This window comes from Diaphorina citri, unplaced genomic scaffold (genome assembly GCF_000475195.1).
Source record: "Diaphorina citri unplaced genomic scaffold, Diaci psyllid genome assembly version 1.1 scaffold123, whole genome shotgun sequence".
Taxonomy (NCBI): domain Eukaryota; kingdom Metazoa; phylum Arthropoda; class Insecta; order Hemiptera; family Psyllidae; genus Diaphorina; species Diaphorina citri.
The window spans coordinates 36,201-52,524 of NW_007377560.1; the positions used below are offsets into that span (position 1 = coordinate 36,201).

General features: G+C 36.8%; 2 protein-coding genes across 7 annotated transcripts; one reads left to right on the forward strand and one right to left on the reverse strand.

The window, feature by feature from the left end:
- Window positions 1–482: 482 nt before the first annotated feature.
- On the reverse strand, window positions 483–12,532 carry LOC103524853 (U6 snRNA phosphodiesterase-like). 6 transcript variants are annotated; one of them, XR_003390214.1, is made up of 5 exons: window positions 4,289–4,574; window positions 3,801–4,114; window positions 3,320–3,479; window positions 2,271–3,037; window positions 483–2,060 (listed from the first exon to the last, which is right to left on the reverse strand). XR_003390214.1 is itself a non-coding variant. In XM_026820142.1 (5 exons), exons 2-5 carry the CDS (start codon window positions 4,433–4,435, stop codon window positions 2,852–2,854), a joined length of 807 nt encoding a protein of 268 aa, XP_026675943.1. In that variant the 5' UTR covers window positions 4,436–4,446; window positions 12,266–12,532; the 3' UTR covers window positions 2,149–2,851. The 6 variants fall into 6 exon arrangements, 5 of the variants coding, with proteins under 5 accessions (XP_026675943.1, XP_026675944.1, XP_026675945.1 ...); XM_026820142.1 differs by lacking the exon at window positions 483–2,060 and adding an exon at window positions 12,266–12,532 and having other exon boundaries at window positions 2,149–3,037; window positions 4,289–4,446; XM_026820143.1 differs by lacking the exon at window positions 483–2,060 and adding an exon at window positions 5,388–5,561 and having other exon boundaries at window positions 2,149–3,037; window positions 4,289–4,446.
- Window positions 12,533–12,577: 45 nt separating this feature from the next.
- Window positions 12,578–15,122, forward strand: LOC103524855 (calcium-independent phospholipase A2-gamma-like). Its single transcript, XM_017449772.2, has 4 exons — window positions 12,578–12,805; window positions 13,241–13,432; window positions 13,919–14,156; window positions 14,544–15,122. Exons 1-4 carry the CDS (start codon window positions 12,641–12,643, stop codon window positions 14,801–14,803), a joined length of 855 nt encoding a protein of 284 aa, XP_017305261.1. The 5' UTR covers window positions 12,578–12,640; the 3' UTR covers window positions 14,804–15,122.
- Window positions 15,123–16,324: the final 1,202 nt, after the last annotated feature.

The following is a 16,324-nucleotide window of genomic DNA, read 5'->3' on the forward strand; positions in this document are numbered from 1 at the left end:
CATAGGTTTGGTTTTGCTACTAAATAGGGAGATTTCGCATCGAATCCTGATCCCCATAACGCAACCCATGTTGGCGCCATCTTGTTTACATCATGTTTTTAGATTTAGAGTCACATCAACATGAAAGCTTTCATTAGATGTTAGTTTGAACTGAGTAAATATATTATCGAGCTTTGTGAGTAGGCGTTTGAGTGTGGCAGTCTTGTCTTGTAGACACCAGGCTATGCTGGCATGGAAGTTGGGTTCCTGGAATGATAGAAAACAGTTCATTTGAAATTAATTCGTGTCTTATGGGGCTACTTGGACCAATAAAGTTCCCGATGGAAATCATACTAATCTCGGGACGAGCCCCAGGATTAGTCTAATTTCCAGTTATTTACTCCAAAGTCCAAACTAGTACAAAGTTCTTGTACAAATCATTCCGAATCCCGTGTTCACTCGGCAACTCGGGACTCGCTTCATGAGCGTGATTTTTACTGGGGTTTTTTTTTATGCGGAAGGGAGAGATTTTTAATAGTAAACGCACCAGTACCCAGCACCTTAAGAGACTTTTGCTATTCAAAATGCTGTGGACTTCCTAATATCCGTCCGATTCTTATGAAATTAGATTTTATAGTCTATAATGCTATATAGTCTATATATATACATTCTTTGCTCCTCTTTCAAAGAGGACTTTGTTCCCCTTTGGATTAATAAAAAGGCAGCTTCGTCGGCATTAAATATTCTACTGAGGTCGTTTTGAACATCAAGGGGGTTGTTAATTTTTCAGATAATCCTCAATTTCTACAAACCAGGACTTAATATTGTCCTCAGTCAGAGACGCTCTTGACAATGTTAGATTTTGGGGGATTCTGAGGCTCAGTTCAGGATGGCGCTTTAAGAAGCATTCAAACCATTTCCTTTCCCTCGTCCTTTTTTCTTCATTTCTTTGTCTGACAGCAGTTTTTTATGGGCCAATCGATCTACACGTACAGTTCCTACTACATATATTGATCGTTTTGTAAGGAACTGGAAAAGTTGATAAGAACTAAAGTAATTATCAAAGTATAATCCAACATTTACACAAAGTCTATCTAAAAGGTGCATCACTACACCTCATGATACTCCACAGTATAAATATTCTGGTTCAATCTCAGTTGTTGCTCCTTGATAGATGATAAAATCATAGATAAGCCCACTTTGGCCAGCTAGAACAAAGATTTTTACTCTCCACTTCTTAGGTTTATTTTTTACATATTATTTTATCAGTTTTATATTTAGGGAACCTTTGAAGGGCACCATTTGTTCATCAACGCAAAAGCTAGTCTCTAATTCCAGTTCAAGACATCTTTTTCTTATTGCATCATACAAATGTCTGACTTTTCACAATCTGTCAGTGTTACCGTCTTCTCTTCCAGTAACATCAACTAAATGCAGAGTTTGTCTGAGTTTATAAAATCTTCTTTGATTCATATTTTCACTAACAATTGGAACTTCAGAACTAGGGTTCCAGTACATGTCAGTACGAGGCAATTTCATATTTCCCATGACAATAGCTTCACCTGATTGGATAAAAGAAAAAGGATGAGATATAGAAGAGATAAGCAAACATTTAAGTTATTTGAGTTGGGTAGCTCGGTCTCGAATATTATCCAACTCGGCCGGGCCTAGAGGTATTCTCTTGAGATGGCCTACCAGTTCCGATTCCTGATGGGCCAGCTTCACCTGGTTTCTCCATCTTGGACCCTGACAACAACCAAGTGAAAGTTTGGTTAGTAGTCCATGGCACTTTGGTGTTCACAGGTAACTGAGTTGAAGTGTGGTTAGTAGTTCATGGCACTTTGGTGTTCACAGGTAACTGAGTTGAAGTGTGGTTAGTAGTTATGGAATTTTGATGTACACAGGTGGGTAAAAGATAGACGACGGGGAAAATCGATAGCTGTCGCCGGGACATATGTATGGGTGGGGGGCGAATAACTTCCGTATGTGAAAAGTATCTGCATTACGTATTGCTACGTATTAGAAGCTGGAGATTCGTATCTAAAATATGGAATACGGAGTTTACATGAGACTCAATAAACCTTCACTTCAGCATGGAATTTTGATGTACACAGGTGGGGAAAAGATAGACGACGGGGAAAATCGATAGCTGTCGCCGGGACATATGTATGGGTGGGGGGCGAATAACTTTCGTATGTGAAAAGTATCTGCATCACGTATTGCTACGTATTAGAAGCTGGAGATTCGTATCTAAAATATGGAATACGGAGTTTACATGAGACTCAATAAACCTTCACTTCAGGTGAATTTTAGACAATTGTTAGGATTCTGTACAAAGAAGGATCCTTGCTTCAGAAATGCATTAGAGGTCCACAAACCAAAATTAGGTACCAAGAAAAAATAGCATATTATGATAAATCTTCATTTTAGACAATACATCTTATGAGGAAAGTAGGGAACTTGCCCAAAATGGTCTCTTTATTTCTTGATCTAGAGTTGAGTGTATTTTCCAGTGTACATTGAGTAAATACATTGGAAAAAGGTAAATAAATTAGAGCCAAGGTCCAAGGTGTTACTTGTAAAAATACATTTCATTTCACCCACACTATATTTCTGTGCATGTAAATAAGATTTGTAATAAAATGACAAAAGAATAATTATTTTTACCCTGCAATCAGTATGGTTTTTTATAAATATATATAGCAACAGATCAATGTATTACTTGGAATCAAGCAATAACAATCTTTTTATATATTTAACTGATCATCTCATGCCCTGATGACCTAGATTCATTTGTATACAGACAACTGAGACTGAGATTCTGGATCACACCAGCATCCCAATTTTCCAAGCCATCCCAATGTTTCAAGTTTCAAGTGAGAGGAAATGAGTAGAATTTATTCCCAGTTTTCATATGAATGTGGGTCACAACATGAAAGCTTTCATCAGATGTTAGTTTGAACTGAGTAAATATATTATCGAGTTTTGTGAGTAGGGGTTTGAGTGTGGCAGTCTTGTCTTGTAGACACCAGGCTATGCTGGCATGGAAGTTGGGTTCCTGGAATGATAGAAAACAGTTCATTTGGTCATAAAGTTAAAATGAAATGTCCAAGTGTATAACAAAAATGTTCAACATTTTAATTTAAAGGAAATTCACTCAATTTATTTTGGGCTCAATTGGACTTTTTAGGTCCTACAGGACCCTCTTAAAAAAAAAAAAATATTTATTCTTAGCTCCCAAATGGAAATTTCTTCAACACCTAAAGGACTATGGGATCCTTTTGAATGAGGTCTACAGTTCATCAAACCACATAGATTTTCCTAAGCATTACTTCCTCACCTCATAATAAGTAGGGAGCTTGAATTCCTGAGCAGATTTGTCCACAGCTTGCACAATGCTTGTCAATGATGTTTTACATGAGTTTGCACCGAGGGCTATGAAACTTCTGGTCTTCTCCTCATTGCAGAATATTTCTATTGAATTGAACTTGATTGTCAGCCTGGAAATCAATAGACAAAATTAAAAAGAATTTGTGGTTTTAAGTTTTTTTTTTTTAAGTACCTAGGTAGATTTTTTTCAATAGTATGTAATAAAAAAGAAAAGATGACCAACTGTTACCTACCTGTTCAAATGTCTCAAATTGTTGAGTCTTCTCCTCATTGCAGAATATTTCTATTGAATTGAACTTGATTGTCAGCCTGGAAATCAATAGACAAAATTTAAAAGAAATTGTGATTTTAAGTTTTTTTTTTTAATTACCTAGGTAGATTTTTTTCAATAGTATGTAATAAAAAAGAAAAGATGACCAACTGTTACCTACCTGTTCAAATGTCTCAAATTGTTGCCAAGTGTCTCAACCAGGGTATCTATCCAATGATACGGTATAACCAATGTCTTACTCAAACTCAGATGTGGTTCTGGGATGACTTCCACTGAGATACCAACACTATTCAATTCCTCCTTCAACATAGCATACAACCTTGCCAGGTTCGTCTGCAACGGAATATACACCAAGGTAGCCCAGCTATTTCTCTGATGGGGAAAGCTTCGTATTCTACCACCATGTTCATTTGGATTATCCATCACTTGATTAGGGGCTTGGAATCTCTCCAGAAGTTCATTTGGCAGGGGTAACTACTTTTCTCTGTGTACCTACGCATTATTGCGGATTGAGGATGTTTTTTGTAATTCATTGATGACTAAATTTGGTGGTTTATTGAAGTACATTTTTTAGAACAGGGCCGATTGGACTAACAATATTGTTCAAAGGACATTGATAATTGTTTGGAAAACTTTGTTTAGGGGTAACTTTTGTTTGGGTGTTTTTTGGTGTTGACTACCAGTTGAAAGTTGTGCAGAGGTTTGATGGTTGGATGTATCACAGTCATTATCACTATCAGAACTAGAGGAGTAATCTAAGAGTAAATTTAAGCTATTCACAGAAGAACCCGTCATTTTAAAGCAATCTATAATAACAAAATAAAGAGGTACAGAACTTTACTACTTTCAAAAAGAAAGTAGAGAAACCCTTTTACCCTTTTCGGCCTTTTCCAGTTTTCCTTTATCAACAACCAACAACGAACAACCAACAACATTCAACTTGCATGAAATTTGAATTTCCCGCGCATTATCACAAAGAGGTTTCGTAGTTTGTTTACATTTTTTAATCAATCAGGGTGTGTTTATGAACAGGGCTGAGATGAGCTCGGACGACGTGAGATAGCTGTCCCGGCGGCAATTTTTAAAATTCATTTTATATTTATTTTTGTTTGCTTTGTAATTTGCTTGTTTTTAATAGCTAATATAAATGAAAAGTATAATATAAACGTGCAAACTAAAGATAAAAAGTAAAAAATGAATTCAGATTGTACAAGTTGCGGAAAAAAAAACAAAAATTCGAATTTCCCGCCAACTTTACACACAAAAAGGCCGACGATGGCCTATCTCAGCCCTGTACATAAACACAGCCTGAAGCTTGCCAATGTCAACCAGTCAATGTCATACAGACTGCTATCCACAAAAGCAAATGAAGTACACATTCCTTTAGTGTGGAAGAGTAACCCCCCCCCCCCCCCCCTAGAAAATTTCAAAAAGTATGCAACCTTGAAGGGGCAACACAAAATTTTCAAAAATTTCGCCTGCGGCGCTGAAATTTTTAATTTTTTTGAGACTGGATTTCTCAAGATTGTACAGACCAAAATTTTCAAAAATTTCGCCTGCGGCGCTAAAAATTTTATTTCTGGTGAGACTGGATTCCTCAAGATTGTAGACCGAAATTTTTAAAAAATTTGCCTGCGGCGTTCAACTAGGTATAATTAGGATAAGAAATGTATAGAAAAAGATCTAAGTCTTAGGTGCGTCAAAAATTAACTCATGACAAGCATGAGGCACATATGTATCTACTTACTTTTTGAAAAATTTCGCCTGCGGCGCTGGAAATTTGAAGTTCGATCAGACTGCTTATCTGAAACGTTGTATCCATTCGCCTGCTGCCTGCTGCGCAATTTATTTCGGATGCAAATTGGTAATTCAAAAACCAAGGTCAGAAAGAAAAAGATTGAGGAATTATTGCCCCTTTCCCTTAAACCGCGGCTGCCCTACCTATAGAAACTACCTATAGAAACACTACAGAGCTCTCGTAGATCAAGTACGAGTACGTAACACCTGGAAAAACCTACGAGATGCATTAATAAAATTTCGTATACCTAGGCAAAAGTAGAAAAATGTACCTATTTATATCATGTACCTACATAGGTAAGTGCGTTGTTACCTAGTCTAGTCGTCATTCACTTATCTCAGACTGATGACGATTCTTAGATTTCTTAGTGTAGGTACCACACTTGACGTATGACGTCGGTCTACGTCAGGGTTCGATTCCAACAAAGAGGTTGTTATGAACCAGATAAGTCATAGTAACGAGGTAGGTATGCGTATGAAACTATATGAACAATATTTTTATGAATGCTTTTGACGGTAACTCGTATTCCTGTTCCTGCTTTATAAATAAATAAATCTATATTACCTACCTATAGAAATTTCAATTGTGTTAAGCATAAATGCTTGTCACAAATGTCGTTCCCTGCTTAATGCACTACGCCAAATTTTATGGCTTGACTTGGACTCGAACCACCAACCTCCAGATCCGAAGTCCACCGCGCTAACCACTACACACCACTGAGTTTGGTTATTACCTACCTATAGGTATTCTATTAGAGATAGGTAAAGATTTGTCTACCTCTAGAATAGGCACCTATACCTAGGTACTATATTGGAAATTTTTCAATTAGTTAGTGAACCTACAATACCTATGTATCTACGGCAGAATACGCATTTCCGACTCTTTTTACCTACTTTAATCTTTTTTAGGTACTATTTGTAGTTTATGAAAACAACAATATGTACTTACAAACAAACATCATTGTTTTCCCCGATTTTATAGTCAGATTGACATATTTTTCATTTTTCCTTATTCAAGTTGATTTACAGAGTTAATTGTGTTTGTGTAGTTGGTGTGGAGAGGTTTGAAAATTATTCGTAGGTTCTTAAAGTCAAAGTTAATACTTGGTTCACCTTTTGTTTTGTACAAGACATTTCAGTTTCAAAGCCAGAAAGTTGGCTGTTCCATTGAATGGTGGTTCTACTCATCAGGCAATGAATTCAGTCAACAACCAATGGAAACTCCTTAACCAACTCAAAGAATATCTAGCAAAAACTTCTCCAGTCCAGAGCTCGAGTCTTAACAAAGCATCGAGTGAGAAGCATGCTATATTTGAACTCAGCAAGGAATGGATTAGTCTGCTGCAGAAATACACGCCTGCATAAGTCTTAACAAAGCATCAAGTGAGAAGCATGCTATATTTGAACTCAGCAAGGAATGGATTAGTCTGCTGCAGAAATACACGCCTGCATCCATGTTTGGAATACATTTCCAAAACTTGACATTGGATAGTCAAGACAGTACAAAGAAAACAGTGCAAGGTCCAAAAACTGCACGACTTACTCCAAATAATGTCAAGAAAGTAATCAAGACTACTCCATTACCACACACAGTGGAAGAAGTACACCCTGATAAAATTCAGCAGTGGCAATCATCTCAGACAGGAGTATCAAAGGTTAGTTTCTAGTGTGCAGACTTTTTGAGAGAGAGAAAAAAAATGTATGTGAAACACACCTTATTCATCAGACAGTCCTAGTTGGTTTCCTATTTCATTTAATTTTTATTCTTTTAGATCACAACCACATAGGTACCTACAACCTGCAAGGTTGCTTAACTTTAGTAATCTTTTGGAAACTTCAACAATTATAGCCCGTGTCTGGAAAATAATGAAACCCAAACTTTATGTCTTTCATCTTCAGATGAGCATCCTATCAGCAACATGCCACATTCTGTCTTCCATAGCCAATGCTCAGACTGTACCAGCTAAGTTGAAGCGTACTGATCATATTGCTAGCAATCAGCAATAAAATGACTAGTTTTATTCATACTGGCAATTCCCGGAATACCAAAGCGTCTAAGCGTCCAAAGCTAAATTGAGGCATCAAGTAGACCTGTTGATATTACGGTGGTATGTATGGAAATAGCGTGTATGGTGTGATGTTTTCAGCAATCTTGTTTTGATGATACATTTCATGCAAACTATCCACGCGTGGTATTAATTTAATCGGATGATGTTTGTATGAATAATGCAGTCAACAAATATACAATAGTTTTCAATGCAACTAATATGTTACCATGTGACCCATTAGATAAATATGTACAGTTGTACACAGGTACCTAATGCAAATTAGTATATACCTACATCAGTCAATATGAATAAATATTCTGTTTTTGTATCTATGTATGAGTTACAAAACAAGTTTACAGCAACAGTCTTGAATGATTCATTTTCATCGTAAACCGCGGATGGCGCGTGTCAGGTTAGGTGGAAGAGAGTACATGACGCTACACACTTAATCAGATATGGACCTACAATAGTTTTCAATGCAACTGTTACCATGTGACCCATTAGATAAATATGTCCATAGGTAATGCAAATTAGTACATCAGTCAATATGAATAAATATTCTGTTTTTGTATCTATGAAAACAAGTTTACAGCAACACTCTTGATGTCTGATGATTCATTTTCATCGTAAACCGCGGATGGCGCGTGTCAGGTTAGGTGGAAGAGAGTACATGACGCTACACAGTTAATCAGATATGGGTAAACACCCTAGCCTAGACTCAAACACTATATTCATCAGATAAACATGTTGTGAGATAAGAAAAGTGGCGTGATCCGCTGTTTTGTGTTTTGACAAAAACTATACGCGAAATTTGTTTTGATTGTCAATGAGAATAGAGTCATGGAGTTTACAGAAAACAGCAGCACTTCCAAACTTGTGGGTCTGGGATAATAATCGTTAAATCGTGTCTTGTAAATGATCACTATAGGTAGGTACATATCTGTTTCTAGCAGGAAGATATGGCTAATGTCATGGTATAGGTATGTTAGGTATATAGGTATACATTATCTTTTTTGGTCGATTCCATTAGAAACAATCATATAATACGTATATACTACAGTGGATGAGCCAAATTGCCCATGTCATATTAGCTACACAAGAGTAGGTAAATGTAATTTCTAGTGGATGTGTCAAATTTCCCATTTCCCACAACCACATAGGTACCTACAACCTACAAGGTTGCTTAAATTGTAGTGATCTTTTGGAAACTTCAACAATTATGGCCCATGTCTGGAAAATAATGAAACCCAAACTTTATGTCTTTCATTTTCAGATGAGCATCCTATCAGCAACATGCCACATTCTGTCTTCCATAGCCAATGCTCAGACTGTACCAGCTAAGTTGAAGCGTACTGAGGAGCTTGTAGATCACATTACTCGGTATCCGAGTGCTAGGATCTATGCCGTGAAGGAGGGAGGAGTGAAGATTCTTCTCCGGACATAGGGATTCTAGGGGTTTAAAAACTTTAAATCTTCCATGTCATTGTGAACTATTTTCTATTATGAATAATCGATGTTTCAAATTTCTCATAATCATAATAAACGAATAAACTATTCCTATAGCCACTATACTCATTACTCACTATAGTATATACGTGGTACCTGTAGTGGATGTATCAAAACTACCATCATGGGTTTGTTTCAAGAGGTTGAGAATCACTTGTCAAACAATTATTCGTGCATTTACTGATATTTATTGTGCTGTGATTGATAATAATAATTATTATAGTGGGACACATTTGGGAGAGGTTGTTTACTCCTAGACAGACTTACATATTTTATAATATAATACATACTACCTATACTTACCTAAGTGTTTACTAACCTACCTATAATACTTTTTTCTCTGTGTACCTACGCATTATTGCGGATTGAGGATGTTTTTTGTAATTCATTGATGACTAAATTTGGTGCTTTATTGAAGTACATTTTTTAGAACAGGGCCGATTGGACTAACAATATTGTTCAAAGGACATTGATAATTGTTTGGAAAACTTTGTTTGTGGCATGTCTGCCGCGACGAAAATAACCAAAATTCTGTGTAGTACCTACCTAGGTATCTCGCAACTTATTTAACGACACCATCACGAGTTACCAGTATCAAACACACAATACAGAATCTACGCAGAAGTTTTGATTCTCATATTATACCGACACGGTTTTTATAATGTTTCCTGTTTCTCGAATTCCTACCATCTACATTATGTAGGTACTACTACGTTCCTCCACAACTCAAGATATTGTACAAGTTCATTGGCATTGATTCAACTCTTTAGCATCACTATCACTGTCCAAGAGACTGAGAGGTTGAAAGGGTCTGGGTTCCATTCTTTACTGGGTTTCTGGCGTATACCAATGCGTAGTATTAGGAAAAAAGTACCTATCCATTGGTATGTGCAAACCCGTTTTTCACGAACTCCCGAAAAAAGTAAGTATGTCCTCTAATCAAAGCCGTTTTGTCGTCTGATACCTAGCTGATAGGATTAGGAATTCTGGTCAGCAACTTGGTACCTACATACCTACCTGAGTCGTGAGTCCTGGTAAGATAGGTACCTATACCTATAGGATTAGGATAGGATCCACACACAACCGCAACTGTGTATTAGAAAATAAAAAAGTAAAAATATTATTTACCATCATGAACTCCAACTAAAATAATTATATGAACGCAATATTCAATAAATGAATGAGTAGGTATTGCGAGGTCACAACCAACGGCCCTGAGATTGGAATAGAGAATCCCCATTCGTAGTAAACAAATGTGTTATTGTTTACGTCGCGAATTTTCTGATTTTCTCTCGTGACGTTGTGGAGGTGTGTTGTAGCTGCGCAAAGCCCGAGTATAAAAGCAATTCAAATTAACGGTCCAACTTTCAGAGAGAATTTTGACCGCATCAAAATTACAACTTAAATAAAAAGTTCGCCTAAAACAATTTAATAATTAAATTACACTTTGAAATAAAAGTGAAAGTGACATTAATAAATTGATGATAAAAATTAACAATAAAAAGAGTGATAATATATTTTATCAGCTTTACAATTTAAAACATTTTTAGGCTTTTGCCTGGCTGTGAGTTTTTACATAAGCGTATACACATTTGATCTCAATTTTTTCAAAGTTCAAACTAGATATTTTGAGACAGAAGCAAAATTAAAAAAGTGAATTAACTAAATTTCCAGATCAAAAATCTTATAGGTAACTATTTTGCCTATACTGTGATAGTTTGTGCGTAACTCAAAATAATACCTAATCATCAATACCTTTTACTGTTTTTGATTCTAAAAAGTTCAAATGTTCTTTTCCTATTGAAAAATGCCTACAAGGTGTGCTTGTGCAATTTATAAACTAACTTTTGATATTGTTCTTTGTTTTGTTGGATACATCATCCTTTATTTGATGTACGTGATCGTCGCATTCGTCGCAAGAGCTGTGAAAACTCTATAAGAACATTACCTATTGAAATCAGCAATTGAACAGTGGACTTATTCCGTTTTTGACCGGACTATAGTTTAATTTCAATTTTTTTCGCGCGCTTTTCAAAAGTTTAACGGTTCCTGCATATATAAAAAAATCACTTTAAGTAGGTACCTACCAAAGTATCAAGTAACTATTTAATTTATTAGGTACCTGCCTAATTAAGAATTTTTAATTAAGTGAGAAAAGAAAGAGGAAGAGGGTTTATAAGTACAATCTAGTCTAGTGCAATAAGGAATGGCATGCAGCAAAACTATTTCAAAATGTGTTCAATGCGGATGTATGAGTCAACCAAGCAGGTAAGACTACCTATCAGTCTAATAGAAATAGAGCTGTGAAAACTCTATAAGAACATTACCTATTGAAATCAGCAATTGAACAGTGGACTTATTCCGTTTTTGACCGGACTATAGTTTAATTTCAATTTTTTTCGCGCGCTTTTCAAAAGTTTAACGGTTCCTGCATATATAAAAAAATCACTTTAAGTAGGTACCTACCAAAGTATCAAGTAACTATTTAATTTATTAGGTATCTGCCTAATTAAGAATTTTTAATTAAGTGAGAAAAGAAAGAGGAAGAGGGTTTATAAGTACAATCTAGTCTAGTGCAATAAGGAATGGCATGCAGCAAAACTATTTCAAAATGTGTTCAATGCGGATGTATGAGTCAACCAAGCAGGTAAGACTACCTATCAGTCTAATAGAAATTACAATAATTAAAAGTATAGTGGAAAAGTTGGGTAAAACATGACTAAACTTATACAAATTTCAATGTGAAAACGAAAAACTTGAAAGTAGATCGATACTATTCGCGGTACCTACAATTCTCCCAAATTTTTTGATTTTCGATTCGTGGATCCGCCACTGAAAATTACAAAGAGGTTTCGTTCATACGATACAGATTTTTCAAACAGCTGATTTTTGTTTACAAACATTCTTATCAGATTTTTTTGCAAATTTGCAAAAACGGAAACGGCTGCAACAACAAAACAAATTGATAGAAAATATTAATTAAATTTTAATAAAAGTTCAATAAATTTAAAATTAAATTGTGAACCTCTTTGACCCCGTTTAGTGATAGTGGATTTTTCATAGTCACGTTTGCAACATTAGTACAACAACATCGCCTCATAAGGTGAAAGGACATTGTAAGTAAGAACTTGGATAGTTACCCAACTGTAATGCTGATAGGTACCTAGTTCAATGAACTATCAAAGCAGCACTCACTGTTTAGGGGCCCTCTTGGGGACCTTGTGGGGCACATTACCCTTTTTTTAACATAATTGCCAAATTTAAACTGGTTTACCGTTATCTAGTTATAGAAGAACAAAGAGATGAACTAAAAGAAAGATTGTAGAGTTGATACATGAGAATCTTTTCACAATATTCTCCGTAATATTGTGCACAACATTGTGAAATTCACCTTCTTGTTTTAATGTTGAGATCATACATTGTTATCTCAATTCAATGCCAAATATTCATTACCTACTCAAAGTATTATTGGAGGTAGAGGGAGATATACAAGCTAGCATGTGTTATGCTGCTTTGTGTACTTACACTATTCATCATTGGTAGCTAGGTTGTTATAGCCACACCAACACTAGTCAACTAGTTATAAATAACGAAAATAATTGTCTGTTTGTCGTCAGGTCGAACTCTGGATGAGGCCCTACAGTTATACATGACGCTAAGTACAGATCTATTCACCCAGAACAAACTATCAGGTTATACCAGTATGTTACTACGCCATGCTTACTACGATACGGATAAGTTTGAGACGTTCCTACGAGAATACATCGGAGAGACACCCATGATTCAGACCAACAGACAGAGGAAATGTCCTAAAGTGAGTAGAAATAAAATAAATAGCTACTCAGTTATCCTCATGAGGCTGAGTGAACTCCGAACTCTCAGCACAGGGAAAGGTCATCACGGGATTGAAAAAACTTGGATCGTACCGGGAAAGGTTTGAATGCTAGAGGTTCAGGGTTTGATTTCCGGCGGTGTTGAAGTTTTTTGGCTCTGTACTTACTTGGAGTTCGGGGTGCACTCAGCCTCGTGAGGACAATCGACAGCATTAGAAGAACCTTCAAAAGTAAGAGACCTACTAGATTTTCGCATTTGGAAAGTATATTAAGAAATTTATTGTTTTCTAATGCAATGGAATTGATCATTAGATTATTTACCTACAATATGATTGCTGGCTTCCACGACAATGCAAGTAAAGCTTCCGGAGTCAAAATATTAAGAAAATAATCACCTGTGATTTGATTCTCCACAGCTCTCAGTTGTCTCCACGGTAGTAAATCATGACAAGGTATGGCCGTACGTGTTTCGTAACTATTGCATTCCGTACGAACGCAAATCCCAATACATGGGAGATCATAAGTACGCTATGTGGCAAGCAGTGAGGGCATCATCGGCTGCACCTTCCATATTTGACGAGTTTCATCTAGATGGACTTGTTCATCAGGTAAGTGAACCAAGTTGTTGTTGTTATTTACAAATGTCGGAACATTGACCATTTTCCTAAGCGCGTCCCAATATTTTTCTACCCTGGCACATGGTACCTACTGCTGGCTTCCAAGGCTTGTGATACCTATTTTATTTAGCTAAGTGAGGATTTTACAAAACAGTCTAATTAACTTGTAGGGTAGAGCATCTGCCTTGTAAGTGCCAGGTCGCGGGGCATTCCCGTCCGGGGGGGATTTTATCCTAAACAGGTAAGTTTCGTTCTCAGAACGGCTGGCTTTCTCCTATCCTGTCCTCCTTCTGTCTTCGATTACGGGACGATAAGACCTTAGCAGTTACAGTTCCTTTTTGGCGTTTGTTCGGAACAATTTATTATGCCTACCTACTTAACTGTCTTTTTGCATTTTCTAATCGTTCTTAGAATGTACTTACTGAAGCTTGTAAAATGCTCTGCGTTTGTTTAATGTTCCTACGTTTCTCCCATTAGGACGGAGGTATGACAGTGAACAATCCAGCTGCTGTAGCTATTCATGAAGCTACACTCCTATGGCCAGGGGCTCCCTTACAATGCATCGTATCATGTGGTACCGGGCGTACTCTGCCTAAACTAAACGCCACACCTTACAGTCATGATACTCAGAGTGCTAGTGATAGTGCTCAGACAGCAGGATCATCATTGTGGCATAAGATGGTCAAGATACTAGAGAGTGCTACAGACACTGAGGGTGAGTATAAGATTTTTTTTTTCGTTTTCTTTCAAGTGGCAGGTAGGGTTTTCCTGGAGGAGCTCTTCTACCCAACCACTGATTTTTCTTTCACTGTGAACCTTTAAGATATTTCACTAGGGAGGTCTCGTTTTTGGTTAAGGAGATAGATGGAAGATTTCGAGGTTTTCAGGTAAAATAATGATTGGCTCTTGGTGCATAAGGCCCAAAATTATTCACCAAATAAAATGAAAGACGTGCGTTCTAATCGGGCCTTTGGTAGTTTCATGGGAACTCTTTTTCTGAGTGATCTCTTCAGTTTCCCGAATTTTACTCTGCTGAATTTAGTGTTCATAATTTTCACTGCACCACTAGTTTAACCCATTCTCATCTCATCTCCCCCCCCAGGTGTTCACACATGTCTATCGGATCTACTACCCCAGGGTGTCTACTACCGGTTTAACCCTTACCTGTCCGAGGTTCCAGATCTAGATGAGACTCGCCCGGAGAAGTTAGCTCAGCTTCGTCTAGACACGGATATCTACATCAGGAAGAACGAGGCCAAGTTCCAAGCGGCCACACAGTGTTTGTTACGAGAGAAAAGTCTGGTGGCCAAGATGAGTGACTATGTGACGCGGAGAGCGTATGTATGGAATGCTCATCTGTAACCTAGAACCCTCTTGACACTGTACTGTAAGGGTTAAGTCTTCTGACCTAAAACTCTTTTGAAGAGGTTTCATCGAGGGAACTGTAACTGCTAAGGTCTTATCATCCCAAATCGGAAGAGAGAAGGAAGACAGGATAGGAGAAAACCAGCCGTTCTTAGAACGAACCTTATCTGTTTAGGATAAAGTTAGTATTATTTCCATGTTCCTGAAATAAACTATTTTTTTCGAATAAGGCGCTTTAACATGTTAATAAATGTTGTTCGCGCTGCAAACTAAGCTTTATTTAGTTCGGTGTTCTATTAATTTTTCATTATAGCAGTGGTACACTTATTTTCTAGCTTTACCTGGTTTTGTTTTACAATAGTGATACCATTTTATTTACTTTACTCCGGACAAGGGAGAGTCATACAGACGAGGCACTACATCAAGTTATACGAGAAGCATTGGCCATACTCGGCTATAGTGAACCTTTGCCTGGGAGGGGTATTAGAATTCTATCCATAGATGGTGGAGGTATTAGGTAAGGGACATCTATCTGGGAATTTGCCAAGGTAGCATTTTTAGAGGCTCTTCTAATCTCGATACTTTCTAAAATGTTAAGTTTTTTACCACCCTCGCAAAAATGTAGGTACTCAGTGCCTGATTGATTAAATGAATGGTTTTCATTGACAAGATGTTGAGCAAAGTTGGACCTAAAGATGTCCAATTATAATAACACTTTAATAAAGGACTTCTTCACAAATTAGTAAGGGGAGGTAACGAATTCACTCCCGTGAGTAAGTATAGCGTTTTCCAAGTATAATTAGTGCTTTTGTATAGACTTTTGACTGTCAGCTCAGACCAAGATGTCCTATTATAATAACACTTTAATAAAGGACTTCTTCACAAATTAGTAAGGGGAGGTAACGAATTCACTCCCGTGAGTAAGCATAGCGTTTTCATAAATCAAGGCTCTTGCCTGGTAAACAGAAGGTCATGGTTCAACCCTTTTGTATAGACTTTTGACTGTCAGCTCAGAACAAGATGTCCCATTATAATAACACTTTAATAAAGGACTTCTTCACAAATTAGTAAGGGGAGGTAACGAATTCACTCCCGTGGGTAAGTATAGCGTTTTCATAAATCAAGGCTCTTGTCTGGTACGAGTAAACAGGAGGTCATGGTTCAACCCCAAACGAAGCATGGAATTTGAGATATATATTTTTTTGAGTGGGTACCTATACCTACTAAAAGTTCATGTTGTCTTGAATATACCGTCTTTGCTTTTCAGGTTTTTCTAGTTAACATTCAAGCTGACATTTTTTTTTTTTTTTTTAATGTCTTCCAATTCATAAATCGAGGCTCTTGCCTGGTAAACAGGAGGTCATGGTTCAACCCCAAACGAAGCATGGAATTTGAGATTTATATTTTTATGAATGGGTACCTACTAAAAGTTCATGTTGTCTTGAATATACCGTCTTTGTTTTTCAGGTTTTTCTAGTTCAAGCTTGATAAGGAGAACCAAAAAGGCAGATATATTTT